The sequence below is a fragment of the Oncorhynchus clarkii genome, chromosome 17 (genome assembly GCF_045791955.1).
Source record: "Oncorhynchus clarkii lewisi isolate Uvic-CL-2024 chromosome 17, UVic_Ocla_1.0, whole genome shotgun sequence".
Lineage (NCBI taxonomy): Eukaryota > Metazoa > Chordata > Actinopteri > Salmoniformes > Salmonidae > Oncorhynchus > Oncorhynchus clarkii.
Window position 1 is genome coordinate 77336258 of NC_092163.1, and position 21666 is coordinate 77357923.

General features: G+C 45.2%; 1 protein-coding gene and 1 long non-coding RNA gene across 2 annotated transcripts in view; both read right to left on the bottom strand.

Moving 5' to 3' along the window:
- LOC139371446 (integrin alpha-7-like) overlaps nucleotides 1-21666 on the bottom strand; it is an 81643-nt gene that overhangs the window by 16167 nt on the left and 43810 nt on the right. The window contains exons 5-17 of the mRNA XM_071111868.1: nucleotides 19104-19311; nucleotides 14714-14907; nucleotides 12217-12305; nucleotides 11907-12133; nucleotides 11256-11317; nucleotides 9035-9204; nucleotides 6666-6809; nucleotides 6442-6557; nucleotides 5346-5529; nucleotides 4387-4541; nucleotides 4042-4119; nucleotides 2696-2798; nucleotides 1547-1753 (exon numbers count right to left, since the gene is read on the bottom strand). Coding sequence (XP_070967969.1) covers nucleotides 1547-1753; nucleotides 2696-2798; nucleotides 4042-4119; nucleotides 4387-4541; nucleotides 5346-5529; nucleotides 6442-6557; nucleotides 6666-6809; nucleotides 9035-9204; nucleotides 11256-11317; nucleotides 11907-12133; nucleotides 12217-12305; nucleotides 14714-14907; nucleotides 19104-19311 — 1937 coding nt within the window. The remainder of the gene's footprint in view (nucleotides 1-1546; nucleotides 1754-2695; nucleotides 2799-4041; nucleotides 4120-4386; nucleotides 4542-5345; nucleotides 5530-6441; nucleotides 6558-6665; nucleotides 6810-9034; nucleotides 9205-11255; nucleotides 11318-11906; nucleotides 12134-12216; nucleotides 12306-14713; nucleotides 14908-19103; nucleotides 19312-21666) is intronic.
- Nucleotides 453-1370, bottom strand: LOC139371453 (uncharacterized). The gene is made up of 4 exons (XR_011627230.1): nucleotides 1336-1370; nucleotides 1166-1185; nucleotides 1026-1055; nucleotides 453-935 (listed from the first exon to the last, which is right to left on the bottom strand). It is a non-coding gene; the product is annotated as an uncharacterized lncRNA (long non-coding RNA).

The window sequence follows — 21666 nt, forward strand, 5'->3', positions numbered from 1 at the left end:
TGAGTGGTATGACAGCTGCGTGGTCCCATGGTGTTTATACTTGCATACCATTGTTTGTACAGATGAACATGGTACCTTCAGGCATTTTGAAATTGCTCCCAAGGATGAACCAGACTTGTGGAGGTCTACAAATTATTTTCTGATGTCTTGGCTGATTTCTTTTGATTTTCCCATGATGTCAAGCAAAGAGGCACTGAGTTTGAAGGTAGACCTTGAAATACATCAACAGGTACACCTCCAATTGACTCAAATTATGTCAATTAGCCTATCAGAAGCTTCTAAAGCCATGACATTATTTTCTGGAATTTTCCAAGCTGTTTACAGGCACAGTCAACTTAGTGTATGTAAACTTCTGACCCACTGGAATTTTGATACAGTGAATTATAAGTGAAATAATCTATAAACAATTGTTGGAAAAATGACTTGTGTCATTCACAAAGTAGATGTGCTAACCGACTTGCCAAAACTATAGTTTGTTAACAAGACATTTGTGGAGTGGTGGAAAACCGAGTTTTAATGACTCTAACCTAAGTATATGTAAAATTCCAACTTCAACTGTAGCTGATTATAAATCCATAATAATCCATACATTATCACCTAATGTTGTGTTAGATCTTTTTATCAATTTAAATTCGTGTGAACATTACAAGTTTTAAACTTCTATTTGCTACTTATGGCCTAACAAATATGGGCGTCTTCTATAGAAATAGGCCCCGCCTCTCGCCTAATAGTAGAAAGCAGATTATTCCGTTGACGTTCCGATCAGTCCTAGAATATGGTGACATCATCTATATGAATGCAGCAGCCACTTAAATACACAATCCATGTCTCAATTGTTTCAAGAATTAAAAATGCTTCTTTAACCCGTCTCCTCCACTTCATCTACACTGAAGTGGATTTAAAAGGTGACATCAATAAGGGATCATAGCTTTCACCTGGATTTACCTGGATTCACCTGGATTCACCTGGATTCACCTGGATTTACCTGGATTTACCTGGATTTACCTGGATTCACCTGGATACACCTGGATTCACCTGGATTTACCTGGATTCACCTGGACACACCTGGATTCACCTGGATTCACCTGGATACACCTGGATACACCTGGATTCACCTGGACACACCTGGATTCACCTGGATTTACCTGGATTCACCTGGATACACCTGGATTCACCTGGATTTACCTGGATTCACCTGGACACACCTGGATTCACCTGGATTTACCTGGATTCACCTGGATACACCTGGATTCACCTGGATTTACCTGGATTCACCTGGATACACCTGGATTCACCTGGATTTACCTGGATTCACCTGGATTTACCTGGATTCACCTGGATACACCTGGATTCACCTGGATTTACCTGGATTCACTTGGATTCACCTGGATTCACCTGCTCAGTCTGTTATTTACTTTCTCGTGTTCTTCTTATTTCTATGTTTTTGTTCTACCTTACTTTATACTATACTTGTTTACTATTGATATTGACTTTGGCATTGTTGGCAAAGAGAAAGGAATGTATTTTCCTGTGCTAGTACACGTACTGTAGCCTGTGGCTGGTCTTCAGGAGAGCTGTGGGAGAACTTCCGTGGGTTGAGGGAGGTGTGGGGTCTACAGTGGGTTTCTGGATGGCCCTTGAAGTGAAACGCGGTGGGGTACAGGAGCCACTTCCCATTGGACAGCTCATGAGGCCACATTATGTTGAGGAAGGCAGAGCCTAGAGTCTGCAGGGACGGCCCAGTGTTGGTCACCTAATCAAAACACGGAGGATTGATTTATTAGTTGAATGAAACACAGTCAATATAACATGTTTATGATCGAAACAAATTATTATTTGAAATATGCTTACAATTGAGCCTTTGCTAATCCTAGCCGCCTTGGTAACTGTTTTGCAACCTCAGACAAACATTTTCCCGGGAAGTGTCACGGATCCCTCCGTAACTTTCATTACACACACCTGTCCCCTATTGCCACTGATTAGTATTTGTATAAGTGTGCCCTTTGGTTTCCATTGGGCTGTTGATTATTGTTACAATGTCAGTTGGTGCGTGCGAGTACCTGTGCTGTACTCCTGGTGCATTGTTAAATCATTTTGCCATGTAAACAATACAATGCATACTTTCTGTTTTTGCCTTAGCCCTCACTGGCTTTCATGTGATTTATTTGTGAGCTTGTCCAAGGTCTCGAACTCATCCAATAGTGTGAGATGCGGCCCGCAATTCTGGGTGTTCCTGCATATGGGTGTTCCTGCCCCCCCCCCCCTCCCCAAATCTCCTGATTGTCTATGCGCTTAAAATGTGTCAAATGGGAAATAAAAGCATTATCTGATATTTTTTAACACTGTCTACCGCTGTCCTACCTAAATTAGATATCGTGTCGCCCCCCACCTGTCTACCGGTGTCCTCGCTAGTATGTTACCGTGTTGCCCCCCGCCTCCCACCTGTCTACCGCTGTCCTACCTAAATTAGATATCGTGTCGCCCCCCACCTGTCTACCGGTGTCCTCGCTAGTATGTCACCGTGTTGCCCCCCGCCTCCCACCTGTCTACCGCTGTCCTACCTAAATTAGATATCGTGTCGCCCCCCACCTGTCTACCGGTGTCCTCGCTAGTATGTTACCGTAATATTTTAATATTTTCTGTTGGCTAGTTTTAATTGTCAAATAAAAGTAATCGCTCAATCAAACAATATCACCGTAAACTCAAACTCCAGAGCGCTGCCCACGTCGTCCAGAGTCTCCATAGCGCTCTCCCCCTTCACAGCCCCACTGAAGAACAGCTGGTGTGGCCGGGCCACCCTTAATCAACACAGAAACAGACACAGGGTTAGGGTTAGTGGGTTAATGGACAGAGGGTTAGTGGGTTAGGGTTAGTGGACAGAGGGTTAGTGGACAGAGGGTTAGTGGGTTAGTGGGTTAGTGGACAGAGGGTTAGTGGGTTAATGGACAGGGGATTAGTGGGTTAATGGGTTAGGGTTAGTGGGTTAGGGTTAGGGTTAGTGGGTTAATGGACAGAGGGTTAGTGGGTTAGTGGACAGAAGGTTAGTGGGTTAGTGGACAGAGGGTTAGTGGGTTAGGGTTAGTGGGTTAATGGACAGAGGGTTAGTGGGTTAATGGACAGAGGGTTAGTGGGTTAGGGTTAGTGGGTTAATGGACAGAGGGTTAGTGGGTTAATGGACAGAGGGTTAGTGGGTTAGTGGACAGAGGGTTAGTGGGTTAATGGACAGAGGGTTAGTGGGTTAGTGGACAGAGGGTTAGTGGGTTAGTGGACAGAGGGTTAGTGGTACCATTGTTTACTGTGGCAGATTGACATAGAGTACCCTGTTCAAATACCTCTGGAAAATATTCCATCTTTCCTATCCTTTCTTCCTGGGACATTTATTTTTTCCCACGTTTTTTTTCTTCTGCTTTCACTTATCCAGTCATGTTGGATTAGTGATGATTTTAAGGAAATTAGAGAGGAAGGGGGAGAGAGAGAGAGAGAGAGCGAGAGAGACATCAGAGAGAGAGAGAGAGAGAGAACAGCGAGAGGAGAGAGACATCCGAGAGAGAGAGAGAGAGAACAGCGAGAGGAGAGAGACATCAGAGAGAGAGAGAGAGAGAGAACAGCGAGAGGAGAGAGACATCAGAGAGAGAGAGAGAGAGAGAGACATCAGAGAGAGAGAGAGAGAGAGAGACATCAGAGAGAGAGAGAGAGAGAGAGAGAGAGAGAGAGAACAGCGAGAGGAGAGAGACATCAGAGAGAGAGAGAGAGAGAGAGAGAGAGAACAGCGAGAGGAGAGAGACATCCGAGAGAGAGAGAGAGAGAGAGAACAGCGAGAGGAGAGAGACATCAGAGAGAGAGAGAGAGAGAACAGCGAGAGGAGAGAGACATCAGAGAGAGAGAGAGAGAGAGAGACATCAGAGAGAGAGAGAGAGAGAGACATCAGAGAGAGAGAGAGAGAGAGAGAGAGAGAGAGAGAGAGAGAGAGAGAGAGAGAGAAAATGCACTAGAGAAGCATGGGGACAAATCCTTAGTGATAACCTAGAGTTCAGTGCTTACCCGCTGACAGCCAGAGGGAGCTCTATGACGACTTTAGCCACAGCTGTGACTGGGGCCAGGTCTGGCTGCTCACTGATACTGAGGAGGAGGCAACCCCACACACAGTGAGGATACATTACATCACAGACACTAGGAGGAAACTAACACTGAGTTAAATGGACCAACTGCTGAGGAGAGACACAGGAAGACACTTAGGTTTCCTGGACACATATTGAGCTCAGGACCAAGAAGCACTTTCAGATTATCGATTGAGCATTTTTTAAGGCCAGGTCTAGGTTTATTTTGGTCCTGGAGACTGACTCATTCAGAACCTAAACTGTCAGTGGTTTCCCATCCAAGACTTACGTAGCCAGCAGGAGGTTGACAGTGAGTTCCGTGGTCTCTATGGTGATAGCAGAGGTGCCGAGGATGATGTAGAACTTCAGGATAGAATCTCTCTTCAGGGGGTTTCCCAGCTCACACTCTGCCTGAGAGCCATTCTGATTGGCCTGACACACCACCTACACACAGGAAACAGGAAACACAGTCAGGATCAACAGAGTTCCATTACCTCAGGATGGATGGGTGACAGGAGCCAGTTAACTCAGGATGGATGGGAGACAGTAGACAGTTAACTCAGGATGGATGGGAGACAGTTAACTCAGGATGGATGGGTGACAGGAGACAGTTAACTCAGGATGGACGGGAGACAGTAGACAGTTAACTCAGGATGGATGGGAGACACTAGACAGTTAACTCAGGATGGATGGGAGACAGTTAACTCAGGATGGATGGGTGACAGGAGACAGTTAACTCAGGATGGATGGGAGACAGTAGACAGTTAACTCAGGATGGATGGGTGACAGTAGACAGTTAACTCAGGATGGATGGGTGACAGTAGACAGTTAACTCAGGATGGATGGGAGACAGTTAACTCAGGATGGATGGGAGACAGTAGACAGTTAACTCAGGATGGATGGGAGACAGTTAACTCAGGATGGACGGGAGACAGGAGACAGTTAACTCAGCATGGATGGGAGACAGTAGACAGTTAACTCAGGATGGATGGGAGACAGTAGACAGTTAACTCCTCTACTGATGTGGCCATACATAGGGCCCTGAGTATTACGTGGCCAAAGTTAGTCAGGGTTATTCCAGGCCGGGTCACAGGGTTAGATCCACTCTTGGATCGTAGTGTTGTACTAACTGGCTTATTAAAAGGTACCGTATGGGTGTGTGGGCTCTACTTCTACAAGTTGTCTTCAGCTCAGCACCCCTTAACAAGGAGTTACGTTTTATACAGACTACAGAACAATGTGGCGTACCTGTTGTCCCCTGAAGCCAGAGTAGGACAGGGTGTCTGGCAGGGTCACCAGTAGCTGGGCGGCATGGGCATCGTCACCGTCCTTCTCAGGGTACAGAGGTTCAGAGGGCATGTTGGTGACGGTCACCTCCAACACCACGGACCTCTGGTCAGACAGAGAGAAAACGGACACCTCCTCATCATCTCTGGATATGAGAAGAGAATGAGGAAATAGATATGAAGGAACAGAAGAGTGAAACAAAATGGTAGAATGACACTGTACCACATCTCAGGAAGGAGGAGGATAAACACATTTATAAACCAGGGTGGTTCGAGCCCTGAATGCTGGTTGTGACAAAACACTTATTTTTACTGCTCTAATTACCTTGGTAACCAGTTTATAATAGCAATGAGGCTCCTCAGGGGGTTTGTGGTATATGGCCAATATACCACGGCTAAGGGCTGTATCCAGGCACTCTGCGTTGTGTCGTACTTTAGAACAGCCCATAGCTGTGGTTTATTGGCCATATACCGAACCCTCTCGTTCATTATGAAATACACGGAGGAACAGAAGAAGAGAACAGCGGCCCCCCCCCTCAGTCCGGCTTTAAATTAACTCTCGAAAGTTGTAATAGTAGAAGGAACAAGGTGACTTTTTTGTGATTGGTGACATTTAGTAGGTGACATCATCAGTTCCTCTCGTCATGTCAGTCATTACAGACCTTGGAGAGCTGTGTATAACTGGTCAGTCATTACAGACCTTGGAGAGCTATGTATAACTGGTCAGTCATTACAGACCTTGGAGAGCCGTGTATAACTGGTCAGTCATTACAGACCTTGGAGAGATATGTATAACTGGTCAGTCCTGTCCAGATCAACCAGCCCATGTCAGCTAATGTTTTTTAATTTCAATTTTTTTCCCGCTCATAGATATTGTTGTCATTTTTTGTAACTTTTTTTTTTCTACATGAATACACGTTAGACACAATGTGTAGAATTGCAGGAAATAAACTGGGGAAGAGGGGGGGGGGGGGGGGTGTAAGGAGAGATAGCTCAATGCCTCAACTCTGGATGTGAGAGAGGGATTAGGGAATATAAAAATGTGTATTCCTACTAACTTTGGCAGAGGGGTGAAGAGGTCAGAGGTTATAGGTCGGGTTCCAAACTGGTAGGTCAACTTCAGGTTGCTCTGACAGATATTATCATCACCACAGCCTTTCCTCAGGAAATTCACCTGCAACATATCAGACAGACTTAAGATAAATAAAGGCAAAGACATTTTTTTTTTTTTTTAAGTCACTATATGACTGATGAAAGTTGATCTTGTTGGTGTGGAACTGACCTCAGAGTGCAGGGTGTTGGAGGTGGCAACACCCAGTACGGGAGGCAGTTGTTCCTCTGGATTAGTGTCTGAGGACAACATGGGGGGTCTGATAGTGTGGGTGATGGCCAGGGCGATGGGACGCAGCTTGTCACGGATATTCTCCTGCACCGGAAATAATCATTCAACCATTTTTCAAAGAGTTTATATTATATGGAAGTATCTATCTACAAATTATATCTGGAGTTTATGACTTGTAGCAGACCTGGGTGTAAATAATGTTTGTTTTCATTCAGGATTTATTCAACTTTTCAAAAATAAAGCACATCTGAAACACTATTTCTTCCCAGGGTTGGAACACTATGCAACATCTAAAGCAACAGAGCTTTGACAACAACAACAACAACAACAAAAACGTGTAACGCTGGATGAAGTTACTCTATGATTATATTTTAGTTACAGTGAGACTACTGTTCTGCATTCAGGCTGATTGTCTTGTAAAACCATCAGGATAAAGAGCAAAGTAATGTAAATGGGTTAACAACACCACCAACACAAAACGCCAACAACAACAACAACAACACAACAACAACACCAACAACACAACAACAACAACACCACCAACACAAAACGCCAACAACAACAACAACACAACAACAACACCAACAACACAACAACAACAACACCACCAACACAAAACACCAACAACACAACAACAATAACACCAACAACGACAACAACACCAACAACACAAAACACCAACACCAACAACAACAACACCAACAACACAAAACACCAACAACACAACAACAACAACAACAACAACACAAAACACCAACAACACAACAACAACACAAAACACCAACAACACAACAACAACAACACCAACAACACAACAACAACACCAACAACACAAAACACCAACACAACAACAACAACACCAACAACACAACAACAACAACACCAACACCAACAACACATCAACAACAACACCAACACCAACAACACCTACAACAACACCTACAACAACACCAACAACAACACCAACAACACATCAACAACACCTACAACAACACCAACAACACAACAACAACAACACCAACACCAACAACACATCAACAACACCTACAACAACACCAACAACACAACAACAACAACACCAACACCAACAACACAACGCCAACAACACCTACAACAACACCAACAACACAACAACAACAACACCAACACCAACAACACATCAACAACACCAACAACACAACAACAACACATCAACAACACCTACAACAACACCAACAACACAACAACAACACCAACAACAACAACAACACCAACAACACAACAACAACACCAACAACACAACAACAACACCAACAACAACACCAACAACAACACCAACAACAACACCAACACAAAAGGCCAACAACACAACAACAACAACACCAACAACACAAAACACCAACAACACAACAACAACACAAAACACCAACAACACAACAACAACAACACCAACAACACAACAACAACACCAACAACACAAAACACCAACAACACAACAACAACAACACCAACAACACAACAACAACAACACCAACACCAACAACACATCAACAACAACACCAACACCAACAACACCTACAACAACACCTACAACAACACCAACAACAACACCAACAACACATCAACAACACCTACAACAACACCAACAACACAACAACAACAACACCAACACCAACAACACATCAACAACACCTACAACAACACCAACAACACAACAACAACAACACCAACACCAACAACACAACGCCAACAACACCTACAACAACACCAACAACACAACAACAACAACACCAACACCAACAACACATCAACAACACCAACAACACAACAACAACACATCAACAACACCTACAACAACACCAACAACAACACAACAACACCAACAACAACACATCAACAACACCTACAACAACACCAACAACACAACAACAACACCAACAACACATCAACAACACCAACAACACAACAACAACACATCAACAACACCTACAACAACACCAACAACACAACAACAACACCAACAACAACAACAACACCAACAACACAACAACAACACCAACAACACAACAACAACACCAACAACAACACCTACAACAACACCAACAACACAACAACAACACCAACAACAACAACAACACCAACAACACCTACAACAACACCACCAACAACAACAACAACAACCCCAACAACACCAACCACAGCACAACTACAACAACAACACCACCAACAACAACACAACAACAACACAACAACACCAACAACAACACAACAACACAACAACAACAAACACAATAACAACAAACATCAGTTCTCGACTGTCAGCCCTTTACGTGTAGTTGGAAGGTGGCGCTCCGGCAGGCGGGATGGCGTTGACCCTTCAGCTCCACCTCATCAGTGTGTGTGTACTCCGCGTCCTGTGCACTCCGACCCAGGAAGCTAACACGGTGGGGCAGGCCCAGCTTCCTGCGCTCGGTGTCAGCCTCGAAGAGTAGAACCAGGGCTAGAGGGGAAGGACGGAGGGAGTGGAAATGTCAGCACACCAAGGGAACAGCCCAGCTCATTTAATTAAGGACGGAGGGAGGGGAAATGTCAGCACACCAAGGGAACAGCCCAGCTCATTTAATTAAGGACGGAGGGAGGGGAAATGTCAGCACACCAAGGGAACAGCCCAGTTCATTTAATTAAGGACGGAGGGAGGGGAAATGTCAGCACACCAAGGGAACAGCCCAGCTCATTTAATTAAGGCCGGAGGGAGGGGAAATGTCAGCACACCAAGGGAACAACCCAGCTCATTAAAATTAAGGACGGAGGGAGGAGAAATGTCTGCACACCAAGGGAACAGCCCAGCTCATTTAATTAAGGACGGGGGGAGGGGAAATGTCAGCACACCAAGGGAACAGCCCAGCTCATTTAATTAAGGACGGAGGGAGGGGAAATGTCAGCACACCAAGGGAACAGCCCAGCTCATTTAATTAAGGACGGAGGGAGGGGAAATGTCAGCACACCAAGGGAACAGCCCAGCTCATTTAATTAAGGACGGAGGGAGGGGAAATGTCAGCACACCAAGGGAACAGCCCAGCTCATTTAATTAAGGTCGGAGGGAGGGGAAATGTCAGCACACCAAGGGAACAGCCCAGCTCATTTAATTAAGGACGGAGGGAGGGGAAATGTCAGCACACCAAGGGAACAGCCCAGCTCATTTAATTAAGGACGGAGGGAGGGGAAATGTCAGCACACCAAGGGAACAGCCCAGCTCATTTAATTAAGGACGGAGGGAGGGGAAATGTCAGCACACCAAGGGAACAGCCCAGCTCATTTAATTAAGGACGGAGGGAGGGGAAATGTCAGCACACCAAGGGAACAGCCCAGCTCATTTAATTAAGGACGGAGGGAGGGGAAATGTCAGCACACCAAAGGAACAGCCCAGCTCATTTAATTAAGGACGGAGGGAGGGGAAATGTCAGCACACCAAGGGAACAGCCCAGCTCATTTAATTAAGGACGGAGGGAGGGGAAATGTCAGCACACCAAGGGAACAGCCCAGCTCATTTAATTAAGGACGGAGGGAGGGGAAATGTCAGCACACCAAGGGAACAGCCCAGCTCATTTAATTAAGGACGGAGGGAGGGGAAATGTCAGCACACCAAGGGAACAGTCCATCTCATTTAATTAAGGACGGAGGGAGGGGAAATGTCAGCACACCAAGGGAACAGCCCAGCTCATTTAATTAAGGACGGAGGGAGGGGAAATGTCAGCACACCAAGGGAACAGCCCAGCTCATTTAATTAAGGACGGAGGGAGGGGAAATGTCAGCACACCAAGGGAACAGCCCAGCTCATTTAATTAAGGACGGAGGGAGGGGAAATGTCAGCACACCAAGGGAACAGCCCAGCTCATTTAATTAAGGACGGAGGGAGGGGAAATGTCAGCACAGCAAGGGAACAGCTCAGCTCATTTAATTAAGGACGGAGGGAGGGGAAATGTCAGCACACCAAGGGAACAGCCCAGCTCATTTAATTAAGGACGGAGGGAGGGGAAATGTCAGCACACCAAGGGAACAGCCTAGCTCATTTAATTAAGGACAGAGGGAGGGGAAATGTCAGCACACCAAGGGAACAGCCCAGCTCATTTAATTAAGGACGGAGGGAGGGGAAATGTCAGCACACCAAGGGAACAGCCCAGCTCATTTAATTAAGGACGGAGGGAGGGGAAATGTCAGCACACCAAGGGAACAGCCCAGCTCATTTAATTAAGGACGGAGGGAGGGGAAATGTCAGCACACCAAGAGAACAGCCCAGCTCATTTAATTAAGGACGGAGGGAGGGGAAATGTCAGCACACCAAGGGAACAACCCAGCTCATTTAATTAAGGACGGAGGGAGGGGAAATGTCAGCACACCAAGGGAACAGCCCAGCTCATTTAATTAAGGACGGAGGGAGGGGAAATGTCAGCACACCAAGAGAACAGCCCAGCTCATTTGAAGCACAGACTGGAGTAAAACATGATTCAACCAAGAAAAATAGAAGTGTTTCTAAACAGAGGTGTAACTTACTGATGTCTGGTGAGTATGACTCTGGATATGCAGTATAGGTGAAGCACACTTTGACCTCCACACTAATGACAGAAAAAAACAGAGTTGACCGAGGCCTGTGTTTAATTCTCAACAGCAGAAACACAATAGCCTGGTTGTCAGTCTTTTTCTGCTTTCACTAACTCCTTCACGGTTAGCAGAAGGTGAAAAGTAGACTGGCAACCAGGCTATATGAACACAAAAAAAAGGACTGGCAACCAGGTTATATGAACACAAAAAAAGGACTGGCAACCAGGCTATATGAACACAAAAAAAAGGACTGGCAACCAGGCTATATGAACACAAAAAAAAGGACTGGCAACCAGGCTATATGAACACAAAAAAAGACTGGCAACCAGGCTATATGAACACAAAAAAAGGACTGTTAACCAGGCTATATGAACACAAAAAAAGACTGGCAACCAGGCTATATGAACACAAAAAAAGGACTGGCAACCAGGCTATATGAACACAAAAAAAGACTGGCAACCAGGCTATATGAACACAAAAAAAGGACTGGCAACCAGGCTATATGAACACAAAAAAAGGACTGTTAACCAGGCTATATGAACACAAAAAAAGACTGGCAACCAGGCTATATGAACACAAAAAAGAAAAGTGAATGCAACCTACCACACTCCATCTCTCCCCTTGCAGTTGTGTTGCTCCAAGTCAATATAGTGCTGAGGTTCGATGGATACATCCCGGGTCACGTGAATAACGGGGCGAGACCTGTACAGAACCATCTTATCGCCGAGAGAGCCTACTGCCAGGTCAGGGTACAGGTTCCCATCGATGTCCAGGCCGCCTGAGATGGAGTAGCCAAACCGTTTCACCCCCTCGTTCACCCCTTCCAGGATCTGAGAGGGCAGAGTATAAACTACGTCAATTATCGGGGGGTGGGTGGACAATAAAGCTTTTCGTGTGAATTAAAAATTCTCACCTGTGCAGGCTTGGTGTCGATGCCCGAGGACGAGCCTCGGTAGATGAACACTTTCCCATCTCCATCAAACGGAGCCCCCACAGCGATGTCTGGACAGATACACAGATTGACATACATTAGATATAGGAGATCAGGCTCCAGGCCCCCGGGGGGGGGGGTCTGACTTACTTTACTGGCATGCAGGATTTATGATTTCTCTCAAGACAGTTGATGTTTCAACAATCGCTATATAGTTAAATAAAGGTTAAATAAATAAATACATTTTAAAAGATGTCTGAAATTATATACTATTCTCTATACAGTATACTATATGACTTTTGACCAGGGACCATAGGGCTCCAGGGACCATAGGGCTCCAGGGACCATAGGGCTCCAGGGACCATAGGGCTCCAGGGACCATAGGGCTCCAGGGACCATAGGGCTCCAGGGACCATAAGGCATCAGGGATCATAGGGCTCCAGGGACCATAGGGCTGCAGGGCCCATAGGGCTCCAGGGACCATAGGGCTCCAGGGACCATAAGGCTCCAGGGACCATAGGGCTCCAGGGACCATAGGGCTCCAGGGACCATAGGGCTCCAGGGACCATAGGGCTCCAGGGACCATAGGGCTGCAGGGACCATACGGCTCCAGGGACCATAGGGCTCCAGGGACCATAGGGCTCCAGGGACCATAGGGCTCCAGGGACCATAGGGCTCCAGGGACCATAAGGCTCCAGGGACCATAAGGCTCCAGGGACCATAAGGCTCCAGGGACCATAGGGCTCCAGGGACCATAGGGCTGCAGGGACCATAGGGCACTACAGGGACCATAAGGCACTACAGGGACCATAGGGCTCCAGGGACCATAGGGCACTACATAGGGAATAGGGTGCCTTTTGAGACACAGAAAATACAGTACCAGTCAAAGATTGGACACACCTACTGATTCAAGGGTTTTTCTTAATTTAAAAAAATATATTTTCTACATTGTAGAATAATAATGAAGACATCGAAACTATGAAATAACACATATGGAATCATGTCGTAACCAAGAAAAGTGTTAAACCAACCAAAATGTATTTTATATTTGAGATTCTTCAAACTAGGCCACCCTTTACCACGATGCCAGCTTTGCACACATTATTCCATAATGTAGAAAATTGTAAAAAAATAAAGAAAAACCCCTTGAATCAGTAGGTGTGTCCAAACTTTTGACTGGTACTGTATTTAAAAAAAACAGTTACTCAGTCCCCTCGGTCCACTCAGTCCCCTCTGTCCACTCGGTCCACTCAGTCCCCTCGGTCCACTCAGTCCCCTCGGTCCACTCAGTCCCCTCTGTCCACTCAGTCCCCTCGGTCCACTCAGTCCCCTCGGTCCACTCAGTCCCCTCTGTCCACTCAGTCCCCTCTGTCCACTCAGTCCCCTCGGTCCACTCAGTCCCCTCGGTCCACTCAGTCCCCTCGGTCCACTCAGTCCCCTCTGTCCACTCAGTCCCCTCGGTCCACTCAGTCCCCTCTGTCCACTCAGTCCCCTCTGTCCACTCAGTCCCCTCTGTCCACTCGGTCCACTCGGTCCACTCAGTCCCCTCGGTCCACTCAGTCCCCTCGGTCCACTCAGTCCCCTCGGTCCACTCAGTCCCCTCTGTCCACTCAGTCCCCTCTGTCCACTCAGTCCCCTCGGTCCACTCAGTCCCCTCGGTCCACTCAGTCCCCTCGGTCCACTCAGTCCCCTCTGTCCACTCAGTCCCCTCTGTCCACTCAGTCCCCTCGGTCCACTCAGTCCCCTCTGTCCACTCAGTCCCCTCGGTCCACTCAGTCCCCTCTGTCCACTCAGTCCCCTCTGTCCACTCAGTCCCCTCGGTCCACTCAGTCCCCTCTGTCCACTCAGTCCCCTCGGTCCACTCAGTCCCCTCTGTCCACTCAGTCCCCTCGGTCCACTCAGTCCCCTCGGTCCACTCAGTCCCCTCGGTCCACTCAGTCCCCTCGTCCACTCAGTCCCCTCTGTCCACTCAGTCCCCTCGGTCCACTCAGTCCCCTCTGTCCACTCAGTCCCCTCTGGTCCACTCAGTCCCCTCCCCTGTCCACTCAGTCCCCTCGGTCCACTCAGTCCCCTCGGTCCACTCAGTCCCCTCTGTCCACTCAGTCCCCTCTGTCCACTCAGTCCCCTCGGTCCACTCAGTCCCCTCGGTCCACTCAGTCCCCTCGGTCCACTCAGTCCCCTCTGTCCACTCAGTCCCCTCTGTCCACTCAGTCCCCTCGGTCCACTCAGTCCCCTCTGTCCACTCAGTCCCCTCGGTCCACTCAGTCCCCTCTGTCCACTCAGTCCCCTCGGTCCACTCAGTCCCCTCGGTCCACTCAGTCCCCTCGGTCCACTCAGTCCCCTCTGTCCACTCAGTCCCCTCGGTCCACTCAGTCCCCTCTGTCCACTCAGTCCCCTCGGTCCACTCAGTCCCTTCATGCAGTCGATTGTAAATGAAGGCACGTTAAATTAAGTTTAACTTGACCGAGTCAATCCTCACCGTCATATCCGTCCCGGTCCAGGTCTCCCACATTGTTGACGGTCAGTCCAAACATGGAGTCATGAGTTCCGTTGAGCCTGATTGGCTGAGCGTACTCCCAGTTACCGAATCGGTTGAGGAAGATGTACACAGCACCTCCGATCTCTGTCTTCCTGTCAAAATAGTTGGGAGCTCCCACTATCAGGTCTGTCCAGCTGAAAGAGAGGACAGGGAGTTTGAAGTTTTACAAATTATTTTGAATTCAATCACTTTCTTGACAGCATTCCTTTCCATTTTAACAAAACTTTCCAAACATGTTTGGTCAGAAAGTGGTCAGAAAGCTACTTTTTAGACCTGAATGCTAAAACATTTAGTCATTTTGCATACCCCAGCATACCATTACGAACAGGGTTGTCAAACTATTGTATTATTTCTTAAAATAAGAAGTTGTTATTTTTAAACCTTTAACATAAATTACCTAAAGACTTTTAAACCTATTTCACATCATCTAAGTTTTTTTGTTTTGTGGTAACACCCTCGGTTGAGAGTGACACAACATGTTCTTGAAAACATGGTGGGTGTCATTACAATCATAGATATAGAATTGATAGAATGGAACTATGGTCAGAACATGGCAATTTAGCTGGTACAGCATTTAAATGTAAAGTGAATTGAAATAACATTTTGTGAAACAGCACAGTTGGAAAAAAAGATATGTCTAATATAATTTTTTTAACCGGATGGTGTTTAAACTGAATGGTGTTTAAACCTGATGGTGTTTAAACTGGATGGTGTTTAAACTGGATGGTGTTTAAACTGGATGGTGTTTAAACCTGATGGTGTTAAGGATGGTGTTTAAACTGGATGGTGTTTAAACTGGATGGTGTTTAAACTGGATGGTGTTTAAACTGGATGGTGTTAAGGATGGTGTTTAAACCTGATGGTGTTTAAACTGGATGGTGTTTAAACTGGATGGTGTTTAAACTGGATGGGTTCTGGATGGTGTTAAGGATGGTGTTTAAATTGGATGGTGTTTAAACTAGATGGTGTTTAAACTGGATGGGTTCTGGATGGTGTTTAAACTGGATGGTGTTTAAACTGGATGGGTTCTGGATGGTGTTTAAACTGGATGGTGTTAAGGATGGTGTTTAAACTAGATGGGTTCTGGATGGTGTTTAAACTGGATGGTGTTAAGGATGGTGTTTAAACTGGATGGGTTCTGGATGGTGTTTAAACTGGATGGTGTTAAGGATGGTGTTTAAACTGGATGGTGTTTAAACTGGATGGGTTCTGGATGGTGTTTAAACTGGATGGTGTTAAGGATGGTGTTTAAACCGGATGGTGTTTAAACTGGATGGGTTCTGGATGGTGTTTAAACTGGATGGTGTTAAGGATGGTGTTTAAACTGGATGGTGTTAAGGATGGTGTTTAAACTGGATGGTGTTTAAACTGGATGGTGTTTAAACTGGATGGTGTTCAGACGTAGATGGGTTCTGGATGGTGTTAAGGATGGTGTTTAAACTGGATGGTGTTTAAACTGGATGGTGTTTAAACTGGATGGTGTTAAGGATGGTGTTTAAACTGGATGGTGTTCAGACGTAGATGGGTTCTGGATGGTGTTAAGGATGGTGTTTAAACTGGATGGTGTTCAGACGTAGATGGGAAGGGTTGAGGTTGAGGGAAGCTGAAGGCCGGGACTAAATATATTTTAAAAAACGACAAGATAACTAATGTAAAATATACTGTGTCCGTAAAATGTATATAGTATGTATAAGCTGGAAGTTGAAGCCTAAGTGTTGTTGTCCATTAGTTTACTCCAATTAGGGGATGGGTGGTAGGGGTAGGTGAAAGAACAACACTGATTCGATCAGTGTGTGTGACCAGTGGGTACTCTCATTCAAGTAAATATTATCTGATTTGTGGATGCACGAATCACTGCTTTTAACCAGGGCAAGGTGACCGGAAACATGACCGAATACAAAAAGTGTAGCTATTCCCTCCACAAGGCAATCAAACAAGCTAAGCGTCAGTATAGAGACAAAGTATAGTCGCAATTCAACGGCTCAGACACAAGAGGTATGTGGCAGGGTCTACAGTCAATCACGGATTACAAAAAGAAAACCAGCCCCAACGCGGACCAGGATGTCTTGTTCCCACACAGACTAAACAACTTCTTTGCTCGCTTTGAGGACAATACAGTGCCACTGACATGGCCCGCTACCAAAACCTGCGGGCTCTCCTTTACTGCAGGCGACGTGAGTACAACATTTAAACGTGTTAACCCTCGCAAGGCTGCAGGCCAAGACGGCATCCCAAGCCACGTCCTCAGAGCATGCGCAGACCAGTTGGCTGGTGTGTTTACGGACATATTCATTCAATCCCTATCCCAGTCTGCTGTTCCCACATGCTTCAAGAGTGCCACCATTGTTCCTGTTCCCAAAAAAGCTAAGGTAACTGAGCTAAGCGACTATCAGCACTCACTTCCGTCATCATGAAGTGCTTTGAGAGACGAGTCAAGGACCATATCACCTCCAACCTACCTGACACCCTAGACCCACTCCAATTTGCTTACCGCCCAAATAGGTCCACAGACGACGCAATCGCAACCACACTGCACACTGCCCTAACCCATCTGGACAAGAGGAATACCTATGTGAGAATGCTGTTCATCGATTACAGCTCAGCATTTAACACCATAGTACCCTCCAAACTCGTAATCAAGCTCGAGACCCTGGGTCTCGACCCTGCCCTGTGCAACTGGGTACTAGACTTCCTGACGGGCCGCCCCCAGGTGGTGAGGGTAGGTAGCAACATCTCCACCCCGCTGATCCTCAACACTGGGGCCCCACAAGGGTGCAAGCTCAGCCCTCTCCTGTACTCCCTGTTCACCCACGACTGCGTGGCCACGCACGCCTCCAACTCAATCATCAAGATTGCAGACGACACTACAGTGGCAGCCTTGATTACCAACAACGACGAGACGGCCGACAGGGAGGAGGTGAGGGCCCTCGGAGTGTGGTGTCAGGAAAATAACCTCATATTCAACATCAACAAAACAAAGGAGATGATCATGGACTTCAGGAAACAGTAGAGGGAGCAGCCCCCTATCCACATTGACGGGACAGTAGTGGAGAGGGTAGAAAGTTTTAAGTTCCTTGGCTTACACATCACGTACAAACTGAATTGGTTCACCCAAATTCGGCTTGTCACCAAAAGCACTCACAAACTTCTACAGATGCACAATCGAGAGCATCCTGTCGGGCTGTATCACCGCCTGGTACGGCAACTGCTCTGCCCACAACCATAAGGCTCTCCAGACGGTAGTGAGGTCTGTACAACGCATCACTGGGGGCAAACTACCTTCCCTGTCAGGACACCTACACCACCCGATGTCACAGGAAGGCCATAAAGATCATCAAGGACAACAACCACCCGAGCCACTGCCTGTTCACCCCGCTATCATCCAGAAGGTGAGGTCAGTACAGGTGCATCAAAGCTGGGACCGAGAGACTGAAAAACAGCTTCTATCTCAAGGCCATCAGACTATTAAACAGCCACCACTAACATTGAGTGGCTGCTGCCAACATACTGATTCAAATCTCTAGCCACTTCAATAATTAAAAATTGTATGTAATAAATGTATCACTAGCCACTTCAAACAACGCCACTTAATATAAGGTTTACATACCCTACATTTCTCATCTCATATGTATATACTGTACTCGATACCATCTACTGAATCTTGCCTATGCCGGTCTGTACCATCACTCATTCATATATCTTTATGTACATATTCTTTATCCCTTTACACTTGTGTGTATAAGGTAGTCGTTTTTGGAATTGTTTAGTTTAGATTACTAGTTGGTTATTACTGCATTGTCGGCACTAGAAGCACAAGCATTTCGCTACACTCACATTAACATCTGCTAACCATGTGTATGTGACCAATAACATTTGATTAGACTTGACCATTTGGTACATTTATCACCCACCCTGTATTCAAGATGGCCGGCACAACACAAAAGCCTTAGATAATATAAAATAGGGTCTAAGCTACAATACATGTGAAATAGGGGGGTAAGCTACTGTTGTGTCATGGTTACTATGGCTACAGACTAACTGTGTATGCATTCCTGTACACGGCTATCAATAGTAGCGGTAGTAGCAGTAGACATGCAGCTGATGTGACTCTCACCCATCACTGTTGAGCCACGGTTACTATGGCTACAGACTAACTGTGAATGCATTCCTGTACACGGCTATCAATAGTAGCAGTAGTAGCAGTAGTAGCAGTAGTAGTAGTAGTAGTAGCAGTAGTAGCAGTAGTAGTAGTAGTAGTAGTAGTAGTAGCAATAGTAGCAGTAGTAGTAGTAGCAGTAGTAGCAGTAGTAGCAGTAGATGTGACTCTCACCCATCATTGTTGAGATCAGCCGTGGCCACAGAGTACCCGAAGGAAGAACCCAGCTCCTCTCCCCACAGGATGTGCTGTGGCACCAGGCGGTACACGTTATCTTTACGCAGTAGCACCACCGCTCCCGTGTGATTGGCTCGCGGAGCCCCCGCCACGAAGGTCAGCTCCCCACGGCTCGTTATGTCGTTAGCAGAGTCCACCGAGAAACCTGGAGCAAGGCATCATGGGATAACAGTTATTAGAAGTAGACTGTGTGTGTGTGTGTGTGTGTGTGTGTGTGTGTGTGTGTGTGTGTGTGTGTGTGTGTGTGTGTGTGTGTACTGTATATCGACCATAGTCTCTCTCTAAGATCATCTCCTTTAGTGTTCTCTCATCCTTGTTGTAATAAAATGTAGCCTAAGTGGCTATTGATTTAATGGAAAACACATGATGAGTATAATGCCCCTTAGTTTGTCGTAAACGGAGGGACGAGCTGCCCTCCTCCCTGTCAGAGAGAGCAGTGTGTGTGTGTGTGTCTGTCTGTCTTTGTGTGTGTGTCTGTGTGTGTGTCTGTCTGTGTGTGTGCGTCTGTCTGTCTGTCTCTCTGTCTCTCTGTGTGTGTCTGTCTGTGTCTGTCTCTGTCTGTGTGTATGTCTGTCTGTGTGTGTGTGTCTGTCTGTGTGTGTGTGTGTGTGTGTGTGTCTGTCTGTCTCTGTGTGTGTGTCTGTGTGTGTGTCTGTCTGTGTGTGTGTGTCTGTCTGTCTGTCTGTCTGTGTGTGTGTCTGTCTGTCTCTGTGTGTGTGTCTGTGTGTGTGTGTCTTTCTGTGTATGTGTGTCTGTCTGTGTCTGTGTCTTCTCCATAAAGAGATAAAGACTAGGCCCATGTGTGTGGTAGGAAGAGAAACACGAGGTAACGTCTTAGCAGATCTCTTGTTTTACTCTAATGCAGCAGATGTTGCTGCTCAGCAAGCACGTAAACAGAGCAGTCTAGCGTTCATCTTGCTTCTGCTTCAATGGGATTTACTCCCTCAGGAATGTGAGGGGTGTGTCTGCATACAATTCAGGTATAGTGTAATAGTGAAATAGTGTAATAGTGTAATAGTATAATAGTGTAATATTGAAATAGTGAAATAGTGTAATAGTGTAATATTGAAATAGTGTAAGATTGTAATAGTGTAATAGTGTAATAGTATAATAGTGTAATAGTGTAATAGTATAATAGTGTAATATTGAAATAGTGAAATAGTGTAATAGTGTAATAGTGTAATAGTGAAATAGTGTAATAGTGTAATAGTATAATAGTGTAATATTGAAATAGTGTAATAGTGAAATAGTGTAATAGTGTAATAGTGTAATAGTGTAATAGTGAAATAGTGTAATAGTGAAATAGTGTAATAGTGAAATAGTGTAATAGTGTAATAGTATAATAGTGTAATATTGAAATAGTGTAATAGTGTAATAGTGTAATATTGAAATAGTGTAATAGTGTAATAGTATAATAGTGTAATAGTGAAATAGTGTAATAGTGTAATAGTGTAATATTGAAATAGTGTAATAGTGAAATAGTGTAATAGTGTAATAGTGAAATAGTGTAATAGTGAAATAGTGTAATAGTGTAATAGTGTAATAGTGAAATAGTGTAATAGTATAATAGTGTAATAGTGTAATAGTGAAATAGTGTAATAGTGAAATAGTGTAATAGTATAATAGTGTAATAGTGTAATAGTATAATAGTGAAATAGTATAATAGTATAATAGTGAAATAGTGAAATAGTGTAATAGTATAATAGTGTAATAGTGAAATAGTGTAATAGTGTAATAGTGTAATAGTGTAATAGTGAAATAGTGTAATAGTGTAATAGTGTAATAGTGTAATAGTATAATAGTGTAATAGTGTAATAGTGTAATAGTGAAATAGTGTAATAGTGTTATAGTGAAATAGTGTAATAGTGTAATAGTGTAATAGTGTAATAGTGTAATAGTGAAATAGTGTAATAGTGTAATAGTGTAATAGTGTAATAGTGTAATAGTGTTATAGTGAAATAGTGTAATAGTGTAATAGTGTAATAGTGTAATAGTGTAATAGTGAAATAGAGAAAGAAGAGGGAATTGAACATGCATGTGGTGCGAAAATGTAACTTTGTTTCAACAACCTGTGTGAAAAAAATATCAGATACAAATCAAATAATAAAAAATTTAAAAACAGGCAAACACACTAAACAGCTACAGCTATGTTCCAGTCCAACATGCGGTGGTGTGAGACGGAGAGGAGAGGATTGGCAGTGACCCCTGTTAGTCGAAAGGTCAACATACAGGGAGACGCTCAAAGACAAACACAGAGACGGAGGCTGTGTCGGAAAACATTACAAGCCATCAAATCCTTGGAAACAACGACAGAGAACATTTTTCGAACAGACACAAAGACAGACTAAAGCATCTCATTAGACAAACAGACACAAAGACAGACTAAAGCATCTCGTAGACAAACAGACACAAAGACAGACTAAAGCATCTCGTAGACAAACAGACACAAAGACAGACTAAAGCATCTCGTAGACAAACAGACACAAAGACAGACTAAAGC